This window comes from Pholcus phalangioides, unplaced genomic scaffold (assembly GCF_987345545.1).
Source record: "Pholcus phalangioides strain wild (caught in Gottingen) unplaced genomic scaffold, Ppha-v1.0 ptg000012l_1, whole genome shotgun sequence".
In the NCBI taxonomy this organism is placed as follows: Eukaryota; Metazoa; Arthropoda; class Arachnida; order Araneae; family Pholcidae; genus Pholcus; species Pholcus phalangioides.
This window is the reverse complement of record NW_028301605.1, coordinates 12,780,985-12,807,566: the sequence shown is the minus strand read 5'-3', so window position 1 is coordinate 12,807,566 and position 26,582 is coordinate 12,780,985. Positions and strand designations below refer to the sequence as shown.

General features: G+C 35.4%; 1 protein-coding gene across 1 annotated transcript; it reads left to right on the top strand.

Moving 5' to 3' along the window:
* Positions 1-282: 282 nt before the first annotated feature.
* On the top strand, positions 283-24,886 carry LOC149079606 (pelle-like serine/threonine-protein kinase pik-1). Its single transcript, XM_089240219.1, has 15 exons — positions 283-439; positions 4,566-4,751; positions 5,722-5,828; positions 8,433-8,635; positions 9,833-10,002; positions 10,118-10,305; positions 10,638-10,714; positions 13,046-13,160; positions 16,370-16,488; positions 16,826-17,015; positions 17,573-17,635; positions 17,922-18,077; positions 18,831-18,888; positions 20,951-21,209; positions 22,245-24,886. The coding sequence occupies exons 1-15, from the start codon at positions 343-345 to the stop codon at positions 22,585-22,587; spliced, it is 2,331 nt and encodes a 776-aa protein (XP_089096345.1). The 5' UTR covers positions 283-342; the 3' UTR covers positions 22,588-24,886.
* Positions 24,887-26,582: the final 1,696 nt, after the last annotated feature.

Below are 26,582 nucleotides of genomic sequence, written 5' to 3'. Positions count from 1 at the left end.
TACAGACCTTTGTGCTGCTATGGCTGTTTTCCTGATGTTTAATGAATTACATGATGGCATCAAATATTTCTCCAAGATATTCATTCATAAATTATTTGAGTCCATGGAAAATACTAACTTTCTTTATTAAATGTTTTTTTAATGCTCTAATATTCAACAATGCAGATTTAAAACATGATTTCAATACTAACCATAATAATTTGATTTTTAGCAGTGACACCTATCAGTGATTTTTTGTAGCTGTATCGCCATATGATAGGTGCAAGAGTATGTTTACATCCCGTTTTGGATGAAACTGATAACAATATTGTGAGTTGCCTTTCGCTTTATTAACTGTCAAAGATGGCTAGAAATCCTTACTATATCTACGAGCTGCCATTTCAACCGAGGAGAGAACTTTGCCGAATACTGGATGCCGATAGGCGTTGGGAAGAATTAGGTTTGTGTGTATTTTATTGGATAAATATATTGTAGTGTTTTTTCAATTTAATAACTGCATGAGGGCCCTCAACATAATCACAAACCCCTCGTCAGTCAAGGGAGCCCGGGATGAATCCTTTTATATTCTGTACAAATTTAGTGTAAAAAATCCCCCTTGAAGAATTCAGGCCTGAGGGCCATGTCCATCTTGGAGCAGGGTCCTCGGCCAAACTTTTCACAGGCTCTTCTATGGTGAATTTCTAGCATGAAAAATGGTAATTGTCCCGCACCACAGGGCTAGATCCTCTCATTCCCACTCTTGATGGGACCAAGCTGAGGGGCCTTCCTACAGAATGGGAGGGCTACTTCACCAAATACCAACCGCAGGGCCGTCTTAAGAGCATAGGAGGCCCCCGGGCCACTTGGTGACCTGAGGCCCCCGAGGGTAGGTCCCCGTGAAGAATTAACTCTCTGTGTTTGGCACAGATTGTGCCACTATACTGACAGATACAATACCCTTATTTAGGTCATCTCGTCTTACTGGCAGAGCCCTATTTCCTCTTTTTTATTTACTTTTCAAATTTCTGATTTATTTTATTTTCTTCGAGCTGCTGCGGAGGTCTTAGGAGGTGCACACTTAGCCCCAAGCAGTTGAGAACAGCTGCCTTAGAGAGTCGCATAAAAAAAAGACAAATATACCGAAAAATTGAATTTTCTGGATGTTATGCCGAAACTAATATTTGGAAAGAAAAGGGACTTGCTTCTCCGGGAATCAAACCTGGAACCTTTTGCATACCGGGCAAGTGCGCTAACCAATACACCTCAGTACTTCTCGCTACTAATGCGTGTTATAAAGAATTGAAAATTGTGTCTCTGGTGTATTGGTTAGCGCAATTGCCTGGTATGCAGGGGGACCCGGTTTCGATTCCCGGAGAAGACAAATCACTGTTCTTTCCAAATATGTATTAGTTTCGGCATAACATCCAGAAAATTCAATTTCCCTGCATATTATGAGCCGAAAAAAAAAATACCTTCTCTTAATACAAAAGACAAACAGATGGGAAAGGAAAAAAAAGAAATATCTTCAAAAATTCACCTCACTTTTTCTCATGGTCGGGCTTGAGAATTTCACGGTGTGGTGCAAAAGAAATTCTGCGGCCCCCTCCAAAAGAAATTTTTGTAATAGCTCCCCCGACTGACAAACTTTTCCAGTTAGGAACATAAATCTTGAAAGGGAAAATATTGTTCAGAAAGAGAGACGCATCTCATTACACTCATTTTTTCGTTATTTCTGGATCGCATTCATGGTTTGGATAGTAATAAAACACAATCCATTGAGAGGGAATTTTTATTAATTTGACAAAGTTAATAAACAATTAGTAATGATTAGAGTGGTCCACCTACTCAGGGCCGTCTTAAGAGCATCATATGGGTCCCCGGGCCAAGTGATTTTTCTGAGGCCCCACCTTAGAAATTCTCGAAAAATGTAACTACTTCTCATCTTTCTGAGGCCTCTCTCCTCGTGAGGCTCCTCGTGGGCCCATTGGTTAAGACGGCACTGACCAACCGTGGCCATATTGCTATAATGCAATTTACTGCCGTTAATGAGACGGGTTGGAAATAAAGGTGCTGTCTATCGGTGGTTGCCTCAAGCTCAATAGGGAAAATATCTTAATTATATCCTCCTTCGCGTTTGCAGCTGCGACCGTGACAGCAACCTTCACAGTAGTAGATGAGCATCTCACGCCACTTAGTCGTGCACTGGTAGAGCTGGAGCCTGAGATGAATGCCATTATTAATTTGTTTGTTTGTTTTTACACAATATATTGCTGTTGAGGATCCACTGGTATAAACTCTTGTACCTGAGCCCTACTCTCAGTATTTGCCACCATCTCCATAATACCTGTGGAAATATTGGGTTTGAGCCCATCCAATGTGAATGCCTAATGAGGGGGTGGGCACATCAGTTCTGCTTTCTCCCTCCTCATTGTGGCCCTGCCTCAGAATAACACCACATTTTCTTTGAACAGAACACATCCATAAAAGGTAGGTAACTTCTGAATTAGGATTTCCAATTAACGGTCACTTTTGGACATGAAAATAAAAGAAAAATGATGCATATTATAAGAACGTAGTCCTCAGTATTTGCTGTGAAGGAATTCTTTTCTTCCTTGCACCCTATGAACTATGAACATGGAAAATAAGTATGAATTCTTCTTTATGTCGCACTGGTGGCTCAAGACATTGTTTTCAATGCCATTTGGCATATGAATCACATCAGTAAAAATGACAACGAAAACTCCCAGCTGGATGAAATACATAAAATTCATATCTAATTTCACAGACAAAACACTTCTTTCTATATTTTTTTCAATTATTTTTTCCCCTATACCACTGATTTGGTGAAGGGGAAAAGGGGGTCGAAATTATGGGAATTGCTGCAGCTGCCTTCCCATAATTTTTGAGTGGCGTCTTGTGCAGTCACAAGCAGAGGCAGATTTATAGTTTTGCCTCATTCGTGTGGGCTATACAAATTATTCCGCTCTTTTTACATAAAAATGCTTGAGAAAAGGTTTTGCAATCATGAAGAAAACAAACTCCAAAATCAAGCCATCAGTAGAAATTTCTCTGGGCCACAAAGGATCTACTACTTTGCTACTTTACCGCACACCAACTCTGGTCATATATCGCCATACAGCAACTTCCAACCAGTGGAGCTGGGTGGGAAATGAAAGCTCCATCCATCAGTGGTTGCCTTAGGCTCGGTAGGTAAAGAACTTTCTTCTGATGTTCTATGCCTGGATTTGAACCCATGAACCTTGGCGGTAACCTTCATAGTGGAAGATACGCATCTTACCACTGTGCCACTTGAGCGGTCTATATAAAGGATCTACTGACTTCGCTGAATCTAATGAGTTGTGAAACCATGTATGTCAACCCCAAAAAATTTTCCAAATCCAGTTTTGCAGACTTGCAGAATGCATCTTCTGACTTTGAAAAAAACTCTAGAAAAATTGTAGCCAGTGAGGACTTAGCCAGAAGCAGCCCGATCATCAAACAAGCAGACCAAGTTCACCATTAAAGTACTAACTAATACACGTGCAATGATGATGATGGTGGCCCATCCTTCTTCCCAGAGCAGGATTATGATTCCCCGGCCAGCTCCAACTCAACGTATCACATACTCGAGTTAGCAAAGTCCTTCCTGAAGGATATTATAAAGTGCTGCTCAAAGAAGGATAAAAAAACAGTCCTGAACAAACTCCTCACTGAAGCCGGGAATATTCTCATCAATTAAAATGACTTTAAGCCAAGAGTTGCCTTTGAACCCTAGAAACTTTATTTATTCCAGAAATGTTTCTTCTCCATATTTTTTGAAACTAATGTATTGTGCAATTTCCTGATTTTGACAATATTTCTCATGCATAAACACATACTTACTGACTTACATTAAATACACCTTCTTAGACTCTTAACTAGTTTGCCTGTAATCCCACCATCAGCCCTGAGCATGAAGGGGGGGGGGGGGAATTTGAATCTGGTCTAGTAAGAAATTGGTAGTCCATGCTGCAATTCCTATATATGCAGTTTCCTTCTGCAGTGATCTCGCTGTCTATGAGAGAACATATGAATACTTTTTTTTTTAATGAAGAGTTCAGTTTATAATTCATTAATAATTATTTATAATTAGTATTTAATTAAATGAAGAGTTTAGTTAATTAGTAATAAATCCCATCAAAATGTTTGCAGCCTTCCGGCTGGGTGCAGATTATATGCCAGAGTTCTCTCACCTTGTCCATGTGGCTTATATACTGGAGTTTCTTGGTGTGGCCGGCAACTCTGGCCATTATTTTCACCCTCGAACAGAGAGAAGGTGGCTACCCTGCTCTAGTTCACTCTTTCTGTCACTCACCATGCGGAATGGAAAGTATATGTGCCAATATAAATTTTTTAGATGCTGTGGTGATCTGGTGCCTAGGATTTTTCAAGCCCTGGTCTAAACTATCAGCCGTTTTATATAACTATTTGACCTTTTGTGTTCATAATTGACATGTTCTATAACTCAAATAATTTGTAGATACCTTTCATTATATGAATATACTGCAGCTTGTATGTTTCCTATAATTAATATTTGCTTCCTATAGGTGGCATTCACATGCACGTCGATGTCACTACTCTCAAATTGATAGGACAAGCTATACATCGTGACAAAAGTCCGACATGGGAGTTGCTGGATAAATATAGTGAACGCAATGGCACCATAAAACATTTGTTCGTGTATTTAGCCAAAATGGACCACCAGAGAGCAATGACGATGCTTCTTCCATATGGTAATTATATTTTTGTTACGAATCCAAATGTGTATGATATACCTATGGTAGTTACATGATAAGTTTAATAATGCAAGTTTATTTCCTTTGTTTATGGAAAAACTATGAGAATCGCCTTACAACAGGAAACAGTTTATGTACAGTAATTCCTGACTTATGGTCTTGAAAACTTGGATTAACACGCTGCACATTCACTACTCTTGGGACTTGTTTGGTTTGCTCTCTTAGCTGTTTGCCATCTGTGCAAGAAGGCTTTGCAGGCTCTCTTGCTGTTTTGCCCATATTTTTTCTTCCCGGTGAGCTTCTGCAAAGAGTTGGCACTAACGGTCCAGTAAAGAAGGATTAGGCTTTTCACAGGTTTCACACACATGAAAATTTACTTTAAATAGAAATTAACGTCTTTTGTCGCTAAACAGTAATGCACTTTGATTAAAGCTTAAGGGGTTTCGACATCGTGTTTTTAGAAGGGAATGCGTTCCAAAGAAACAAAGTAGTAAGAAGGGATGAAGAGTATCTGCCCATTTCAGTGTAGGCATTCTCAGATATTTTTTTTTACGATTCATTATTTTAAAAGGACTTGCTCTTTTAAAAATATAGACCTTATCAGTGGAAAAATTCTCCTCAATTTACATCATTAGTCTTGGAACAAATTACTGACATAAGTTTGGGTATCTCTGTACAACTAGAACCAACACTCTATTCTGACAGATCATTCTGAAGAAATGGTTTCCAGCCACTTCGTTAAAGACGAAATAGTGTTAGAGGGGGAACTTTCTTTGTCTTTACAAATGAAATTGAAATTTCCAGAATCAATCAGATAAATAATTTACAACTTCAAATTTCTGGGGGGGAAGGATTTTTGGGTGCTTGCTGATTCTAGGAAAGTGTGTTTTATGTGTTATACCAAACTTTTGTCAAAATATATTTGATATACTCTTTTTGTTCAATATTTGCTTTGTTTTCATTCCAGTCGATGAAAAATACCACAAACTTATTCACACAGATGTCAGTGACTCTACTTCTATTGGGAAAAGTCATGAAACTGGACAGTACAGGAGACCACTACTGACATCATTTGTGAGTTACATACTTTAATGTTTTTAATAATTGTAAGGGGATTTCATTCATGAGACCGAACTTGGTTATGATACCATCAAAAGTCGCTTGCTTAAATGATAAATTAGATGAGCTAAGAAAGTGATCAGAAATGTTTTTTTCTCAATCTTTAATATGTACAGTTGGACTTTGATATAACAAACCCTGATTCACAATGATTTCCATGCTTTATGTATTTTGCCTAAATTCTGACAAAAATAAAGGTCAAACTCCTATCAAAGCCCTCAATATAATGAATTCTTTCAAACGCTGTCTTTAATTTTTTTCCTCTCTTATTTCTCGCCACCCAAAACCACAATCCAAAGATTTGGCCTTCAGGTCTTTTTTTAGAGACAAACATAATGGGAAGGGGAAGCAGGAATCTGTACCTTTTTAAGTAAAGGAGACAATAAAGCCATTTATGGTGTGCATGGGAAGGTTTCAGTGGCGAATGTGTAGTACATCAATACCATAAAACACTGTGCTGTGTCTTGACAAGGAAAGAATGGTGAGTCATCCGAAGAGAAAGCATTTTTCAGTTACCAAAAAATGACAATTTTGACAGACCAAAAATATGGAACAATCTGCCATCAGAACTTGTATGTGTCTCCTACACAAGAGTTGCTTCAGCTATTGAGAATTTTGGCCTGGCTCCATATGCAAAGTCTTCTCCCTTCTGACTATTATTTCTAATGATTTTCATTATTTATTCATTATTATATTTCATTATTTATTATTACTTTTGCAGTGTAAGTGCATTTCATGCTTTCTGGATTATTGTAAATAAAAATCAAATTCCATAAAGTAATTTCTTTATGTATCCAGACTTTATTCTTAAGCTTATATATATATATATATATACTAGCTATAATACCTGGCGTTGCCCGGGTTTTCTTTAGTGAGGCTTTTTTGGATCACGTGGTATCTCCCTCTTTGAGGGACATGCAAACCGTGTCTAAGTTCACCAATATGGCGACTTCCTGCGTGACTCATGAAAGAAACAAATCTAGATTTAAAGAAACGTAAAAACAAATATATATTTTTTGTTTTTAAAGGGTGCTAGGTATTTTGATTACCCCCTTTGAACTTCAAATCTCTGCCTGTTTCTGCTTCAAAAAATGCTTAATTAAAGCTGTGAAATTTTTCTGTGTACTTTTTACGGGCCCATAATTAATTTTAAAACAACCTAAACTATATGAATTTATGCAGTTGAATATTAAAAGACAATATGGAGACATTAATTTTCATGCTTGAGAAGATATAAATAAATGTTTGAAATCAATGTTATTGCATGAATATCCAACTAAAAAGTAGGTCTGGATAATTACTTCATATTTAATCTCCTGGGCTTTGTATATCTCTAAGCGAACTCAATATTTCAAAAATTAAGTATTTAGTACAATTTTTAAAATTATTGATGTGACAGAAAACCTCACCAAATTTCCGCATTTCTACATTAAAATCGGCAATTTTAACACTGATTTCTATGAGGATCACCCTTTTCCTGACCATCAAAGCGATGCTGATGATGATTACGACGTCATTACTGGGAGTATTGAAAATGTGGCAAACCATTATAAAGGCATAAATATTATACATATACTGACAGCATTGAAGAAATGACAAACCATTGTAAAGGCATATACATGTCTGAAACGCACTGCTAGGGAACCACGGTAACCAAAGTAAACGTTCCGAAAGTGATTGTTGAGGCCCAAAAACCATTGTTGCCCAACAGTTTTTTGCCCATTTGGGGCATTTGCCCTGCTCTGGTGAAATTTTAAAGTAGCCTATCATTTAAGTCAGGTCCCATTTGGTATATATGCAAAATTTGATGCCGATCGATCTAAAATTGTAGATTTGTATAGAGAACATACACACACACACAGACAGAAAATCAATTTTATATATATAGATATTTTTCAATTGTTGTCAGAAGTAAGTTGCTACACAGCAACCGCGTGCAAAATAGGTAGTTTTTAATATTTGCAGTTTCGATATTTTTTTTTTCTTTGCTCCTGATCAATTTAACAAATAAAATTGTGGTTTCTTCTGATTCGTTCATATACATAAATCAGGATTCAACTGTATGCAAAATTTATACATATGATATTTTTATTCAGATAAATGAATATTCATGAATACTTTATATGAGCCATTTGGGTATGAATCATTTGAAATTTTTATCAATGAGCTCTTTTTTTAAAGTTTCCAGACTGCATATGAATCATAATTCAGTGTAATGACATTTTATTAAAGTGTTTTATGAAGGGTTTTTTTCAGTTTTTACTGATCGCATTTATCCCCATCTGTTAAAATTATATCTGTTAAGTTTTATAGCAGATGGTGCAGAGTTTTCCATTTTAATTGAAAAGCATAACAAGTGTTCTCAATTCATGGCTATCACAAAATCAATGTATTATTGAAACATATAACATATGTATAAACACATCAGATTTCTCTTATGCCAAACTTATTTGCATTTTTCTTTCTAAAATCGCAGTGAAACAAAAGCAACCTGTTCAGTTTTTTTTTTCATCATTAATGCTTTAAAAGAAAATGTATATTTATTATTTCTTCGATAAGGCATCAATGATGGAAACAGGAATAACATGTACAGTGAAGGGATCAAATTCTTTACCATCTCAAGGACACCCTCATGACTTTTTACATCGACCAACCAGAGATGTTATGAACATCAACGAAAGCATGCAAACGTTATCTGTAAATACGAAACTCAACAGTCTCAATCAACATCAGCAGTCAAGAACAAACCATTCCTCGAGATTGTAAGCGATTTTCATTCTTCTTTTTTTAATAGAACCAAGTTTTTTTCCACATGTTGCTATAAAAAAAAGTATGTCTTCTGAAAATGGTAAAGTGATCCTTCACATTTTTCTGTACAGAAATTATTTCATTGTTATTATTAAAAATTATGTTTACAAGAGAAATTAATGGAAAAAATTATGTTGAAAATAATCTTCTGAGTTTTTATATAAAAAAACAATTTCCATTAAAACCAAAGGAAAATTATGCTCTCAGTAAACTGTGCTGATGTAACTCAAAAACTGGCTTCTGTAATCTCATGGTCTTAATTACAGTCTACAAATACACATTATCTGTAACACTTTCTATACTTTGAGTGTATTAACAGCATATAATATAATGATACAATGTTGGACCCAACATTGCTGGTCCTTTGACCATAAATTTGACTTCTCTTCTGCCAAAATTATTCAAAAAGCTCCTCACTGTCTGACTTGGACTTCTTCGAATCATTCCACATCAACAAAAATTCTAACCAGTTGGCCTAACTAGCACACCACCCTTCTCAAAAATCTGGCAACAGTTTCGGCAATAATAATTTTTACTCCATCAGCATCACTTTCATGTTCTCATTTAGTGATTCGCTCCACCATTTTTCTTTTTTCTTTCTTCCTCCTTTGCTCTTGTTGCCAGTTGATTTTGAATTCTACTCTTTTGTCTACAATAGCGAGTAACTCCTGCTATAAGGAGTATTTTCACTCTTTGCTACTGATGAAGGAACTTCATATAGTTTCGAAACGCGTGTAGCCGTGGTTCTTTTTGCAATTTTGGATCAACATATATCGGTTGTTCCCTTGTATTGCTTTAAAAGTATGAAACGTACAAACTAATGTGATGCGTCATTGGAAGAGGAAAGTCCATATTCAAAATGTAGTGCGTGCCAATCATAAATTTTCACCCTGGAGCAAATGAAATGTGTTTTGCTCACCCTTGGGAGATAAACCATTTGCAACCATTGGATCCCATCATTGAATGTTTTATTTTGTTATTGAATGTCCCATTCCTTATGATGATTTCTTCACCTTAATATTTTTGAGTATGGCAGTTTGATCTATCCTTCCCTTGAATTTTTAATGATAGAATGTGTGTGTGAGCATAACGCAGGTATAATTTATTTTACATATTTATATGATATGAGTATACCTTTTTTTTTTATCAAGATCTCCTGATATAAGGAATGTCAGAGCTGATGGAGCTAACTGTGATGAATCAAATACAGATAATTGTGCTTCAGAGAAAATGGGAAACATTCCTCAGTCTTCTCAGAATGGGCGTGTAGTACTTCCAGAGAAAGATAAAAATGGAAAAGCTGCTACAAATACACTAGAAGGTAAGATTTATGCATCGAGTCAGTATGTTTGAATGTATAAAATATATCTGCATTTTTAGCTTAAATGATTGTAACTGTTTGCTAATTCAGGATTTGGTTGTTTTTTTTGTAATAGAAAAATTTTGCGGGGATTTGAAGTCACTCGAGAAGTCATTGCCAGACATTATGAAAATCTCTTACAAAGAAATTTTAAAGGCCACTGATGAGTTTGTTAAAACCCGCATTCTAGGCAGAGGTGGATTTGGAGCTGTTTACAAAGGTGAATGGAAAGGAATAGCTGTTGCAATCAAAAGATTGATGCCTGTAAGCTATTTTTTATCTAGAGAACAGTTTCTTGCAATGAGGCTTAGCATTTTTAATGTAGTAAAGGTTTCATAATACATACTAATCTATGCAGAGCATGAAATAATAACTTCAATTTATAGTACAATTAAAGTCTATTGTAATGACAGCTTACCATAACAGAAATTTTTTTATTATATAGATTCCTCATTGTACTGAAATTTGAATTTTTTTCTCTGCCAAGCAATAAATTGTATAGCATTCCTGATTCATGTGCATTATAAATATCTTTTAGATCATGTCACTCTAATTTATGTTGAAGCATAATAAACAGGTTTTTTTGTATATTGCAGAGGGAAGGTGGTGATACTGTTTCCCGGCACTTGGTGAGCTTAAAACAATCTCTAAATGAATTGACCATTTTGAAATGGTAAGTTAACTTTCAAATTATGCAGTTAGCGTTGGAGTTTCATAATGCTCAATTTTTTATCATGCATGGGGTTTTTTTTCAAGAAAGTTTTCCCCACCATTCATTAACCCTCTCTGCAGTTTTTAAAATTTCCCTGATCTGCGTTGTAAAACTACCACAGCGGAAATCAAAAACCTCAGCAAAATGTCACTTTTTTTCGAGAAGAATACTTCTGATTTCATGCAGGTGATAATGCTCCCCTGCACCCAGAGAAGAATAAAATAACCAAGGAAGAGAAATACTGTATCTTTTTTTTTCTATTATTTGCGTACTGTATGCATATTCCTATACCATCCTAAAGAAGGGGGGGGGGGGTACTGTCTCTCTCTCTCTCTCTCTTTGTTATCAAAATTTGAAAAAAGTTGACTCCATATAAAAGAAATGCTTTTCGAGCACAGTGTCAATATGAAAACCAATGATTATAACTCAAAATATGAGGATTAAAACACCAAACAGCTGTTTTGAGGCTAAAATAGCACTTTCTTCAATGGTATACTTCCAGAGCACAACATTGTTGGGCCAACAATCACCACTTTGACTGTAATTCTGCCAAAATCATTCAAAAATGTTTTTCACCCATCGATTTAGATTTCTTTGAAGCATTTCGTAATCATAGAAATTCTTTTTCTTTGGTTCCAGCACTCCATATGTCTCCAATATTTAGGCCCAATCCTTAAAATTGCCCCTTCCTTCCACTCCATCATTGGTACACCCCGCCTAACAATCGTAATTGTATCATCATCATCAGTATCAAGTCTCTTCCTTTGCCATTATCACCATCGCAGTGTCAGCCTCACATCAACTACATGTTTTATTTAAATGAGTAATTTGTCTGCGCTATAACCACTGAAAAAGCAGGCTATATTAGCCTCAAAACAGCTATTTGGTGTCTTAATTCTTGTATCTGAGTTTTAATTGTTGGTTTTCACCTTTCTACGAAAGTTGACTCTTCCCACTGGTATTTGATTTGACAGGTTGGGAGAATGGGAAAACATGTTAGTGAACAAAGCCTGCCTCACACATATAGCTGGGCTTGTCATTGCAGAAATAAGAAGGTTTTAATGAGCCAAATAATTACCAAAAAACAAAGCATTAAGAGTTATCTCGTTAATGCCACTGAGGGAATTGTAGATGATGTAGCATGTTGGAATACAGATTTTCACACACAATTCATATTGAAATTGGCTGCCCTCAAACTTGGTACTAGTGAGATATTTTTTTGTTAGGATCCTTTCTTATATTTATAATAATTTACAACATAAATTAAAGAGAAATTAAGTAAGTTTAAAGTTCCAATAATATGCCTAGTTCTATTTCTAAAAACTAGCAGCATTTCATTTATTTCTTATATTTGGAGATATAATTATTTTCCCCTAAATCAAAATTTACATGGACATTGTACGCCGTATAAGTTGGTATGAAATTTTTGTTCAAGCCCAATTTCATTTATCCATTGAATGGAATTATTTTAATTGTGGACAAGATTAGTCTTGTTGACAGGGGTGGCTCTTGGACCATGTGGCTGCATGGTTCATGTTCTAGGATGGGCACGTAATCCATGTTGAAACAGCAAAAAAAGCTTTGTCGGTGAAAAAAAACATGGTTGGGGGGGCACCAAAAGTAGATCCATCACTGGTAGAAAATTTCTCAAGCCGTCCCCTGCAGCCAACAGAGTTCAAACCTGACATTGCTTATACTGATGCATTAAGAAGATACATTTTCATTCTGGGGAAGAGAGGTGTTTAAAGAAAAATAGTATTGAAGGAATGGTATAAGCAACCAGGCAAAAAAAACAATCTTAGGGGTTTGACATAGAAATAGCACAAATAATTTTGAGCTAATTCTGATAAATTTATTTAAACTTGTATGGTTGCTTATGAAAACAAGCAAATTCGTTAGCTCTGACTTGAAATGGGATCAGCCTTCTTTATTTTGGATAAGTCCTATTGCATTATCGATTATTACTTACTCCAGGAAATACAGTAGTATTGTATTTATGTTATGCATGAATATTTGACAGGGTATATGTAGTATAATTTTAAAACATTACAATATATGGTTTGATTTCAAAAATGTTTGCTTACTTTGAATGAAACCAGAGAAATAATAATAATCACAGTTTGGAGCAAATCCCTTATTATTATTTGTTTTAAGTATGCATTACCATGCTACTTTTGTTTAATTTTTTTTTTTTTTTTTGGCATGTGTTTATTATGCTTTTAGTTTTGCTTCTTCACAAATATTTGTTTTGTTACTGCATGCTTCATCTTATGCATGACCTTTCACCTTCAGTTGTCGGTTTGATCACATTCTGCCTTTATATGGTGTCTCATTAGATGGCCCTGAGCCATGCTTAGTGTACCAACTCATGGTGAATGGTTCCTTGGAAGATAGGCTGTTGTGTAGGGTTAGTATAACGTAAATTTGTTTTTATTTCTTTGCTCCTGTTTCCTTTTCCTCCTATAGCATTGTATCAGAATGATCTTTTTATTTTTTCGTGCATGAATTGATTTATTTAACTAAACTGATTAGATCTCTTAAATTATGTTCGTATACATAACCAAGTAACCATATTTCTAAAGAAAAATTTGGAATTTTATCAGCACGGTTAATGTTAGAATAATAAAATCATGTTTTGAAAATATAGTAAAACCTGTATTTAATGGAATTGTAATGGACCAAGATTTTTTTCAATTGAACACATGTTCCCCGTAATAGAGGTTCAATTGACATAATGTGTGAAGTTAGGTTTCCACAGCATCTGTACAAATTTCACCCCACACTGTTCTTCTGAATTGATGTTATTTATGTTCTTTTTTTGATTTTCTCTAAAATTTTCAATGAGGATGTCAATGTCTGTTGTGTCAGATTCAGTTTGGACATTGTCGTCTATCTTTATGTAATCTTCAGCACCAGGGCCATAACTAAGATTTTTGGGGAGGAAACATGATTTTCCTGACTCTACCACTGTAAAATTTGATGATTTTATCACAGTGTTTTTCTTCTCACCTAAAATTTTTCTTCTGCCTCCAAATTTTGCAACCCAGGCAGTTGCTCCCTTCACCTGCCTCGGATTACGGCCCGGCTGAGCACAGCTATCACGAAAAGCATTTTACATACAATATTGTAAGTTCTGCATAAAAATCATTTGGAAATGCAACCCTTACACATTTCTCCTGTAGAAAATCCTACTTTTCCGAAAAATTTTGTTACAATTTCAGAAAGCAACTGCTCCATATGCAAATATGGCTTATTGAAACCACAGCATCAAGAACAGAAACAGTTTTTTCTAATGTTTGGGTGGATGATGTAGAACTCACATTGGCAAGCAGAGACTGCACATAGAATTTTGGTAGAGCACTTTAACTTTTGTATGACCCCCTGGTCTATTGGTCAGGAAACACTCAAAGTATTTGTGTGAAATTTTCTGTTAAGAAGGTAGTTTTCTGTTTCACGCTAGACAAGTTCCTTTTAATCCAGGTTTTTCAATGTGCATTTTGGCACTGAAATTACGGGACTAAGATCTTTTTCTGTTGAAAACAGTTTTCCGCTTAATACAGGTTTCGTTAAAGACAGATTTTACTGTATAAAAGTTCCAAAATTGCAGAATAATATGAAAAAACTCTATCCCATAAAACATGGTTAATATGGTCACCGTATGTTAGCAGATAATATGTTTTAAAAAATGAACTGGTATGTGAATCATCTAAAAATTTGACAAAAAGGGCAAAAATTCATGAAACTTTTTTCCCCTCATTCATGTACCACTTTATTTGCATGCAGATAACAAGCCCAACATAAACAATGATGAGACAGCAAGTAGAATCAGAGATAGATTGCAGAAAATGACACATAAGCAGGTGCATGGGTACATTTTCATTGTATTGGTTGGCAAAGGATAGTTCGTAGAGAAATTCTTATGTTTTCCCATGCTTTTCCATTTCAGTGCTATAGTGATGTTTCAGACAAATTCATGCTCTTATGTTTCGCCATGAGGAAAAATATGAGTCAATTCGAAGAAAACTGGTTGCAATTTCAGTTTCAAATTAAGTTTGATGGGGATTTGGAAGACCAAAACATTTATCATCTCCACTGTGATAGCAGTGTTCATATTTGAGAAATGTCAGCTTATTACTCCATACTCCAACTCAATACCATTTAGGAGCAGAACACTCGTTTCTACACTACAATTCCCAAGAGAAGGAAGCTGCAGCATGAATGTTGAAACCAGTTTTGAAATCATTGACTAACCTAAAATAATTGATTTTCTAAAAGAATGACAAGATTCAGCAAAGAAATTCCAGGATTTAACAGATAGTTTTACCAGATTTAGCAGATAAATGTAATGAGTTGCATATGCAGTGATTTCAATTTCTTAGCGTATATTTTTTACTTTTAGCAAATGGGTACATGAATAAAATAAAAGTTTTTTTTTTCATTAATTATAAAAAATTTTGTATTATTAATTAGTATTATATACTACTTTGTTATAAGGGGTTGATATTTAAAAATGACTGTTAAAAAATTTGATTAATTGTATTAATAAACGTTTACCAAAATATTGTAGAATCATACCCCCCTAACACATTAAAAGCAGAATATGCTTTAAACTTAATTGGAAAATGTTCGTCTCCCTTGCTTCCCTTAGATCATTTATTAGTCATTGTACTTCCCCTTTCCTGATGTTTGTAGTGTCGTATAATCCTTATTGACAAATTTCATTCACCACTTATGAAATCTTAAGGAACGTAAGATATTCTTTGTCATGCTTTTGAAGAAAAAAATATTTTTTTTTACCCACTTACATACTATGTCTTCTATTAACCTTTAAAACAACTTTTTTTGCAAATTAATTTTTCAAACATTCACTTCTGTTTCCTCTTAGAAAAAAAAGCTGCAGATAATATGCAGCGGTGTATAATCCACAATGAAAAATTCCAATGATTTTTTTAACATATAGTCCATGGATTATACACAGGAAAATACAGTTTTCTTTGTTTTTCAACCAGTTTAGCTAATTTTTTTTCTCTTGGGGAAATGAAGGAAAATTTCTTGCTTGAAATTATTTTCTTTTGTTCTTTCATTTCCAAGTGCTTAATTGTATTCAAATTGTTTTTGATTCAGTTTGTTTTTGATTCAGTTTGTTAGTTTCGGACGTAGTCATCCTTAATGAGAAAAGACTTGTATGTTGAAGCAGGATATCTGACAACTCTTTTAATCTAGTTCAAAAGAAAACTCTCTACAAAACAATTTAGTTGCATTAGAAGAAGCGGGCTTGTCCTTACTGTTTGACATTTAGTGTTATTGCTGTTTCTCGTGACTTGATAACTAAATTTATTACTCTGAGTTTGGTACGGAAAATAAAACTTGCGATCGGTAGGGAAAGCTTTTCTTTCATGTTTTTAATTAAATTTTTTTTTAGAATAGACTGTTTTTCCTCTTTTCATTACAGACACTGTTTTATTATTATTTTTTCGAATAAAACTTTTGCGCCATACCAACTAGACTTTCTGAAATGGTATGGTCAGAACTTTTCCTATGGTGGATGTATTATAACTGTCCAAAAAATTATGCCGTGCTACAAAATATAATTATTTTACCATCTAAATCTTACAGAGCAACACACCTCCCTTGAATTGGTCTCAGAGAAGTAGTATTGCCGAATGTACAGCAAAAGGTCTAAATTATCTGCACACCACTTTGGAAAAACCTCTTGTACATGGTGACATTAAAAGGTGAGGGTTTGTTTTTTCTTCCTCTATAAAATTTTTCTTGTACAGTCAGTTCAAATTCATGGGATGAAGGATTTGAATGATTCAGGTTGGATAAAAATAATTTAATATTTAAATATATAAAGCAAAGAAATCATTATGGTATGGCTTTATTCCCTTATCCGAGTGATGGGATAGTTACGACTGGCAATAAACTAATCAGACTTATAGACTGAGATAGAAAATATTTTTTGTAATTTTTCAGTTTTGCAATCCTGCATTAATTTAGGAATGGATTAATATTGAATTGCAACGAACCGCTGTATTAAATCTTTAAATGACTTTTATGTCTTGTTTTTAGTGCCAACATTCTACTGGATGCCAACATGGAAGCAAAAATAGGGGATTTTGGCCTAACCAGAGAAGGTCCAGATTCTGATAATACTCACATTAAAGTGACAAAACTTCATGGAACTGAGTGCTATTTGCCACCGGAATATCTACGTCATCGTCAATTGTCTCCTCAGGTGGATGTGTATAGTTACGGTGTTGTAAGTTTTTATTTCTGAATTTTTAAGAGGTTTTTTTGCCCTCTTAATCGCACTTTTGTAGCTTCATTTTTGAAAAAAAAAAAGGTTTTGAATGGAATATTTTCTAGTAATATTGTTATGGGAGTCTTTCTGAGATTTTATTTTCCGCAACACTTTTTTAATAAAATAGTTCGCACACATATCTTTTATAATAAATAATGAGAGTATAATATACTGTGGATCCTGCTTATACCATTCCCACTTAGTACGTTTTCCCACTCAGTATGACTTATTTTCGTGATCCCAGTTTTCACTAATCCTCATAAAGATTTCTCATTTCAAGCATTTTCCTGCTTACAATGTTTTTTTACCATGTTTTTGAAAAAAGTTATAAACAGGATCCAAAATAATATCTGTAAATAATAAGAGTAAATCTTGAATTTAAAAAAATCTAAATTTTGATAATTTTTTTCCATAAAATATAGCAGTATAATTTTGACAACAGTATTAAGTTTATGCAATCTATCAATAATACAGAATGTAAACTTGAAAGCTAACACTTGATTTGTTTTCCACAGGTGTTATTGGAGATGGCTACTGGTCTCAGACCATATGATTCCAAAAGAGAAGAAAAACTTCTGGTATTAGCAATAAATAAACTATTACATTACTCAGTAATTTTTGTCATTCACAATAGCTATTTATTTTGGCTTGTTCTACAGTTGTACCTTGCAATTTGTTACTAAACCATCGCCAAAGTAATGTTGAATTGTGAGATAATATTTCCCATCTGATACAGCAATTTTCTGCATGCGCATTTCCAAGAAATTTTAATGTCTAATTGCATTGTTATGCCTATGATCGCTTTCACAACAAAATCCATTAATTTTAGCTCTTTTTTTTTTTTTCTGAAATTAAAATTTGTAGGTATTTTTTGTGAGTGACTGCAGATCATCTGGTCGTTTAGATTCTATTCGAGATGCTAGAGCTGGGGAGGAGAACATGATGTGGTTTATGGAGATCTTGAATATAGGTCAAGAATGCTGTAGCAAAGATAAAAATAAGAGACCTACCATAAATCGTGTAAGGATATTCATAGATTTAAGCTCACACAGTAATGTGCAGTACACATTTATTAAACTATATGTATGTGTTATATTTCTCGAGTACATAAATATACCTCAATTTTACTGTTAACGCCATTTCTTTAGTACAGTGCAGTTGTGGTTATGTAATTTTAAATGATTAACAAAGGATTGTATAAAGTACTGTGCCAGTTAGTCCAAAAAAATTTTCATTCAAAAACAAAAATTTTGGGATAAAACTTTTCACTATCTATCTACATTCATGCTCCACATAAATCCGTGTTCACTTAATCTGAAATATGCTATAGCCAGTTAATAGTTATCAATTTTCTTAGTTATTCCGATCATAATCAGAAAAGATCAACCATCTCCATATGAAATGAAAAGTCAATAATATACATTTTGTATTTATTCAAATTCCCTGAAGCAGAATACGCTGAAAACTGAAGTCTGTCACAGAACAATCAGTGCTGCTGCAGAACCATCTAAAAGAATTTTAGGTAAAGTGTAGAAAACATTATTATGAGAATTTTTACCACCGAAAATTTCCAGTCAGCTGAGGGCTCATTACAGAACAATGCAAACCATTCTGCTTTGGGGCTCAAATTGAACACATTCTAGTGTTGTCGGATTCTAACATGGACCCATATCAAGATTCATGAAAAATATGGCCAATTTTTTTCCTCTTGTGTTATCATTATTCATTCAATCTGTTTGTTTTGTCTTTTTAATTTGCTTTTGCCTATTTCAGGTTTTAGAATTTTTTCGCAAAAGCAAAGAAGAGTTATCTATGAATGACAACATCAGAAGTGAGTTTTATGGTTTTCTTTCTAAATATGGATTGAATAACGGATATACAGTTCATGTCACTTAATGTGATTACACCTGTACTCTGGATTTCTGGCAACAATAACCGATTGATATCTATGTCCAAAAAAAATCGTGGCTGTAAGCATAATGACCATATGCCCTTTGGTTGAGCAGAACACAACTCTGTTTTTCTTATCCACATAACTGGTTTCAAAATGTCAAATTGTATCTTTTTTTTAAAATATTGTTATAAAACAGGTTTTTTCCTTTAAACTAAAATATTTTTTTTAATTCAAAAACTGAGAAATCAGAATAGAATTGTTTAATGTGTATCACGAATAAGAATGTTTTTTTTAATGCACGGTATGTTATACAGATCCCTTACTGTGAAAGTCTTCTGGTTAAAGCTACTATTTAGTAGCTACTAAATACTGCTATTACCCTCTGATCAGGACATCATGAACAGAGTTTGGAAATATTTTCCTGATAAGGGGAGAGGGGGGAACCATCTGACCTCCTACATAGTCTTGCAGGTGATAACTATAACTTATGGGGGAGATGAGTTGTTTATCCTTATCTTCCAAAATATGTGGAAAGAAAAACTTTCAAAGGAAAAAATCTGATAATATATAAACCGAAATCCTGATAACTACAAACATGTTTTGTCTCTTGTTGTAATGTTTGTCCATTCTGTACTATGCAATAGTGATAACAATACCCAAATGATAACAATATGTATGGTTTTAATAAACAACATCTACTTACTGTATTAGTGTTTTTATCTGCATGTATGTATTAAAACTTGCATGACATATGCAGGTTTTTTAATTATGCTGTAAGTTCTTGTAGCTCAGCAATGTCTGAACATGTCATCGTTAATGAGCTTAACTGCTAATATGCAGTTTAAGCAAGAACTAGAAAAATATATAAAACCTCTGACAATAAAGTTTGGTGAATAGTCTTGTAACATTAACGTAGATGAAACGCTAACAAAAGTTACCTTACTGTCCTTCGAAATAGTCACCTCGCATTACTATGTACCGCTGAGATCTCCTATACATGTCCTGGAAACTTTGCAAGAAGTCTTCTTTTGGGATGGAGTTCAAAAGCCTCGTCACGTTTCGTTGGATGTCAGGAATATCGTCAAATTTCTTTCCTTTCAAAGCGAGTTTGAGTAGTGGGAATAGGAAGAAGTCTGGAGGATTGAGATCTGACGAGTATGGTGGATGTTCAATTTGCACCACCCCCTTTTTTGCCAGGAACTGTTTGGCGATATTGGCTGTGTGAGGGGGAGCATTGTCGTGAACAAGAAACCATGAACCTTGTTGTGCATACTGAGGTCGTATCCTGCGTAGACATTTCATGAAACGGGTCAAAATTTCAATGTACCTTGCAGCATTCGTCGTTGTTCCCTCAGGTACTTTAAATTGATCTTTTGTTCATTCATTTTCCGGTTCTTAGTTAAGAACCAACGCACTGAACAAGCACTTCGTAAAACAAGTTTTTCACGGAACACAAACGACGCTCAACTGAACAACAGTGGCGGCAGATGGTCAACACCTGTCGCTACACATGTGCAGCATTTTGCTTTGCCAGTGTTGCCAGATCGGCCGTTCTGACTTCATTCACCGAACTTTATTGTCAGAGGTTGTATTTAGGAAACAAGCCATACCCGTTTTAGTTTCTCACATAACAAGGGTGCACCACAACTAGGTCTGCAACTAGAGAAAGAGGGAGCAGTTATCACTGGGCAATTGTCACAGGCGACAAATTTTAAGTATAAAAAAAAGGAGAAATAATTACTTCAAAACATGCAACGGGTGAAAAAAATACTTCTCATAAAGACATACATCACAAGTAAGAAGAGAGGGGGTAACAGGGGGTCAAGTTTTTGCCTTCCTGGACAAAAATTCTAATTCCTGCTCTGGCTAGCTGGATCCTCAACTGACATCAAGGGAAAAGATGTTTACATGGGCAAAAGCCACAATAGCCGGACTAAGTGGTTTGAAAGAAAATTTCTGTTATTTTTAGAAAAATTTTAATGTAACTTTTTTTTTCAAGGACTGTCGAACGATAGAAGTGGTGCAGTAGACACATCTATACTGAAGCAGTGTACTCCGATAGCACTGCAAAGATTCTATGACATGTGCAAAGAGAAACAGGTTGCAACTGGAACAGCTGGTATTGGTTGTGGCACATCCAATGCGAGCTCATATTCTCCTGCTGTAAATTTTAATTCACCTATGCCCAATGACATCAACATTCCAGTTCCAGTTTTAACTATGTCACAAGCTGAATATGAACAAGCATCGAAAATCCGGTAAGTTATTTCTTTTTTCAAAATTTAAATAACCATTTAATTTTTGTTTCAATCCAAAGGTGATCTGTGCTTTCTCCCCCCCCCCTCCCCCTCCCCGCTTTCGCATCTTTGATCTATAGTTTGCTCATAGCCAATGGACTATTACTGAAAAGAAGTGTTAAGTAGTAGTTGTGAATGTTTATGTTAGCTCATAACAGTGAATCCTAACCAGGTGTGATCTACAAAATATTTTATGTTGTTTTGATGGGTGGCGCAGCCTAGGTTGATGAGATATTTGTCTACTGCATCAAAGGATATTCAGAGGCGTTGCAATTGGATACCTGATTAGTCCTTGCCAGAATCTTTCCTGATGCAGGGATATACCAGAAATTGTAATAAGATGACCACAAATTCGTACTGTAGGAAGTTTTCCCACTGACAGATTAACACACCAACCTCTCTACCACTTTACTTCCTCGGGGGGGTATGGGAGAAAGAAGTCATTAAACAGCCTCTGTTCATTACTATCTGTGAAAAACATGGAAAAATATGTGTTGAACACATATTTGATATAAAATCTGCTACAAGCTTGTAGGCCCTGGTCCAATTGGCCCTAACAGTTTGTGACCATTTCCACTCAACTGCTGTAACACAATCTTCAGTGGAGGGCTGGGATTAAGTTCAGGCTTTGTTTTCTGGTTCAATAACCCTTCTCATGCAGAAAGTGCCAGCGATGCGACGAAAGCAATCAAATGATGGTCTTTTGACTATTCAAAGGAGTATAAGGATCTAAATTGAATTCATGGGGAGGGAGGGAAATAAAGCAGTTTAGAACCACTGATTCTTTACTTAGGATTATTCTATTATAGTTGAAATGCATAAAATCATTGTCTGAAGGGGGAAATGTTAAATATTTATCATTGGCAATATTTAGTAACTTGTCAGACTACTTTTTATTATTAGGAGGAAAACTAATAATTGTTGTTGTTTTCAATTTAAATCCTAAAGAATCTGTGGCTAGTATTAAGTTGAACACTATGCTTTTATTTTCTGCAGGCAATCATCTGCTGCTTCTGGACAGGATCCGGGAATTTTTAAAGAACTTGCAACCATTGCTCAAGCACGAGTCGATTCTGTACCTTCTTCAGGAGCATCAGCCGGAGCAGTTGGTTCCAACGAAAACACTAGCATCCAGTCTCAGGGAACCAGTAGCTCAGACGAGCAAGTTTCAGATAACAAAGTGCCACTTCCTATGCTCACAATACTTCACATGCCCGTATCAGAAATGAGCGAGGAAAGCTCTTGTAATTTTGAACCGTCTGGAACAGAACCCTCTATCTCTGACATGTCAAAGGAATTCAGCAGCATCGATTACAGCATTGGTTCGGAAATGTCATGAGAATATTCAATAATGATGTTTCAAAAATTATTTTTTGCTTAGTTTCCACGCATATTGTAAGAACTATTAGGTCACATAGTGTTGTAAATGTGTCCCTATTGCTTAGAAATATCTATTACTAGATAGCAGTTATCAGATATTCCCGTTTCGCTCTTATACTTCTAGCTGAAATACTATGTTGCATTCGTGTTTTGAAAATATTTGAGTCCAGAGTAAAGTAGAGTTAAGCGTGGATATATTCACTGACCTGGAAAGTCAGAGAAATAGTAAGCAATCTGGGCAAATGAACAAAACAAATCAAAAGTCGGAAATTAGAGATAGTTTATAGAGTTTTCTTGGTGCTAGATGGGAAAGTCGATTATTATATCATTTAGAAGAGATGGTGCTTCATTTGCCTCTTATGTTGAGCCGCTACAGTAGGTATATGTGTGCAAAAAGATGCACATTATTGCTGTAATACTACTACTATGTTCAAAAGTTCTGAGTCTTATTTTATTTTATTGCGGAAGAATAAATAAAGATGGAACCTGTTTATTTGGCATAGCCTTCAAAGTAACTACCTTGTGCAATTATGTGTTTTAGCCATTGTTTATACTGACATCATCATAAACATCACATTCCGATATGAATATAAGATTCTGAAGAGGTGCAGCAAGGAGCAATGAATTTTGCCATTTATCACACTGAGGGCATGATAAAAGCCTGCAATTCTCATTTACATCCAGTGCCATCTTAATGCGCAGCCCGGGGGGGGGGGGGATTCCCTCAAGAGAAGAGGAGCCCTCACAAAAATGAAATACAGTAGAAATTTTTGAGAAGTATGCATGTAAATTTGCCTCGTAGGGCATTAGAAAAATCACTTGGCCTGGGGGGGGGGGGGGGCATGGTGCTCTTAAGACAGTCCTGTTTACATCTTTGTATGAGCAATGGCAAAAATTCATAACTTTACAGGGTAGTTACTTCAAAGGAAATACCAAATAAACAGGTTCTATCTGTCCTGAGGTGCCTAAAATTCCGCAACTTTTTGAACGTAGTAGTATAATGGATTTACAGTTATTTTTCTAATATGATATTGGCATATTGACAGACTCTGTCACTTAGTTCTAAATCTCTTGGGTCCCTGCAACCTAAACTTTAGAATCTCAATGCATGAAAGTATACACCATTAGGTTAGTGAGTTAAATTCTTATACACCTTTTTTCGAAATTTGAAATATTTGCCTTGCCATAGCAGGTGCGATGATCGGGGGTATGTCATCATAGTACTGTTTTGTCCTCTTACTAATCCCAGGCTTTTAAAGGTTTTTGAGTCACCCACCGCCATCTGAAAGGCTAAGGAAAAAGCACAGACATGAAGAAAACATTGAATGATGCTAAAAAATTGCTATTCATCCTGTATATACGTGGCTCAAGCTCCTAGACAGGATGGTGCATTGTATATTCATTTATTATTATGAGGGCTTAACTCCTTTACAAACTTTTTTGTGGGGAGGAGCTCAAATAGCCTCAGCTCTACAGGTTCTGTTACCTATGGGCTAAGGTGACCTGAGATGTTGCAAGCAGAAATGTGCCAAAATGGTTGCATGACTTGTTATCCTATGGCTTTTCAGCCGAAACCATTTAGCTTTGCACTGTGGGAACAGGAAGCTGTTCATCAGAACGTTACCTTTGTTAAACAGCTCTGGGAAACGGGCGACCTCGTTGATAAGCATTGAATAGGGAAAGGCGGCTCCGCGGGTAGAAAAAGTTTGAGAACATTTTTTTCTTTACAACTTCTTAACAACTTTCTCTACATTAGATGATTCTTTCCATTTTTTGCTTTCTCACACTATAAATTCACTGTGTGTTAGAGGGACCTGTGGAAAGTCTGGTCTTCAGGGTCCGCTAAAGATAGATTAGGCCCACATTAGCCATGTGGGGGGGGGGGGCATGATAGTAGCATAGTAGCCCGGAAGTATGAAATATTGAGGCATATAACCCAGTGTTAGGAATGAAATCTGTATAGAGGTTGGTACAACATTGATGATTCAATTGTTAGGTGTTGGAAGCTTAAATGATATTGAAAAGTTGTTTTAAAATTGTATTAGGAAGCAGAGGAAGCTGTAAATTTATCTTGAAGAACAACTTGAGTATTACATATGATTTTTTGATAATAATTGCAATTATTTTGATTGTCATGATAATGATATCTTCATTCAATTTAGTTTTTTAATTCACATGATCGTCAGAAAATTTTTATTGTAATAGTTTTTGATTTCATGTGTGTTTCAGTAAAATATTGCTTCAGAAATGTCTCACTCACATGTTTTTCTGTCATTATGTTACTTATAATAAATCGAAGAGTGAAAACGGCAAATGTTGTCAGTGCTGCAAAAAAAGTTTTTTTTTGATTTCCTGACATTTTTGCCAGCTACCACTTTCACCCTTCAATTACTGTTCAATGTTTTCTACAGTTGCCACCTGTGCCTAATCAGGCAGAGAATCCAGAATTTCAAGTAAAAAGTAAGGGAAATCACTCTCATCGTCCCAAATCACTCTCAAACAGGATGAACCATAATTCAGGAAATCATATTATAATTGATTTTTTTGTTCTTTTTAAAGTAAATTCACATTAATTGATTTTCTATAATGTTGGAATCCCAGACATTTTTTCGCTTTTGGGTTTTAGTTCATGCATTTAGGAAAGGGAAAGAAAGGACTTTCAGAATCAACACATATAGGCTGCATCGAGACGGAAAATGGAATATCCAACTAATTATCCCCCATGTTCTCAGCACAGAACAGTACATATAGGTTGAATTACCCATTACAATCAGATCAATAAAAAGACTACCGATTCATACTGAAATTAAATGCATCATGTTATACCATAGGTTCTTAACATGGAGCAGAAATTTTAGGAGGTCTGTGAGAGCTCGGATGGGAAAATTATTTAGTTTTAACATTGCTAAATATAGTGATTATTATTTTGTAAAGGGGTCAGTAGAGCATATGATCCTCCTGTTCACCTGAAATCAAAGATGTATACAGATGACCAGGGCTGCAGAAACCTCAGGTACCAGGCTACCATGGCAACTGAAAAATTTACACTGGTTCCTGAAATTTTCTCTGTTACAAGCTGAGACACATAGGCGGAGATACGGGGGGCGTGGGGAGCGCGTCAAAGGTGGAGTCGACTGATCTTCTAATGTATATATGAAATGACATCATCGTGGCTCCCCAGCAATAATGACCTTGCCGCCCCGCCCCAGACTTCCAAGTCAATCACGGCCTATGCTGAGGCAGCACAAAATTTTTGGAATTTGTAGTAGCTTCTCTGCCAACATGAAAGAGGGCTACCCTGAAAAAGTTAAAAGAAGCAATATTTTGGACCTTTTGCTTTGGATACAATGTTTTTTCCTGACGTCTAGATTTTTTTGTGATTTATCCAGAAATGACCCTATAGGCTAGACAGTAGTCTAGGGCCTGAGGGCTTCAAACTGTTGCCATATTCTCCCACATACCAGGAAATATTGAGGGAGACCAGCATGCCGGGAAATTTTCAAACCACCGATTCTGGAAAATCCATTGAACTGACTGTGAATGCATTCTACTACTAAAACACGTGCACCTCGTCCATATTCCTCTGAGGAATTTCCAACGAGTTGGAATGTGCATGTATGTGTCGTGAACGTAACATGAAGTTTGTTTCAGTGTTATGATTGTCATAGTATTGCTATTTATTTTTCAAAGCATGGATTGACTATTTGTACTGTTGTGAGGGTATTGTTCTCTATGGCAAGATTTTTGCTGAATGTAATTCTTTGATCCTTATCAAATCTCGCTCTTTCCGGAATGTTGGGAAAAGACAGGAGCGCGGCATTTAAATATCTGGTGTCCTTCAGTTTGGCGGCTCAAAGATCAAATTCTAACACATTGAAATAGGGGGGTTCAGAATTTTGTTTTACCTCATATCACAAATATTCTGTTACTTTTACCCCTTAGTCAGCTGGGCTT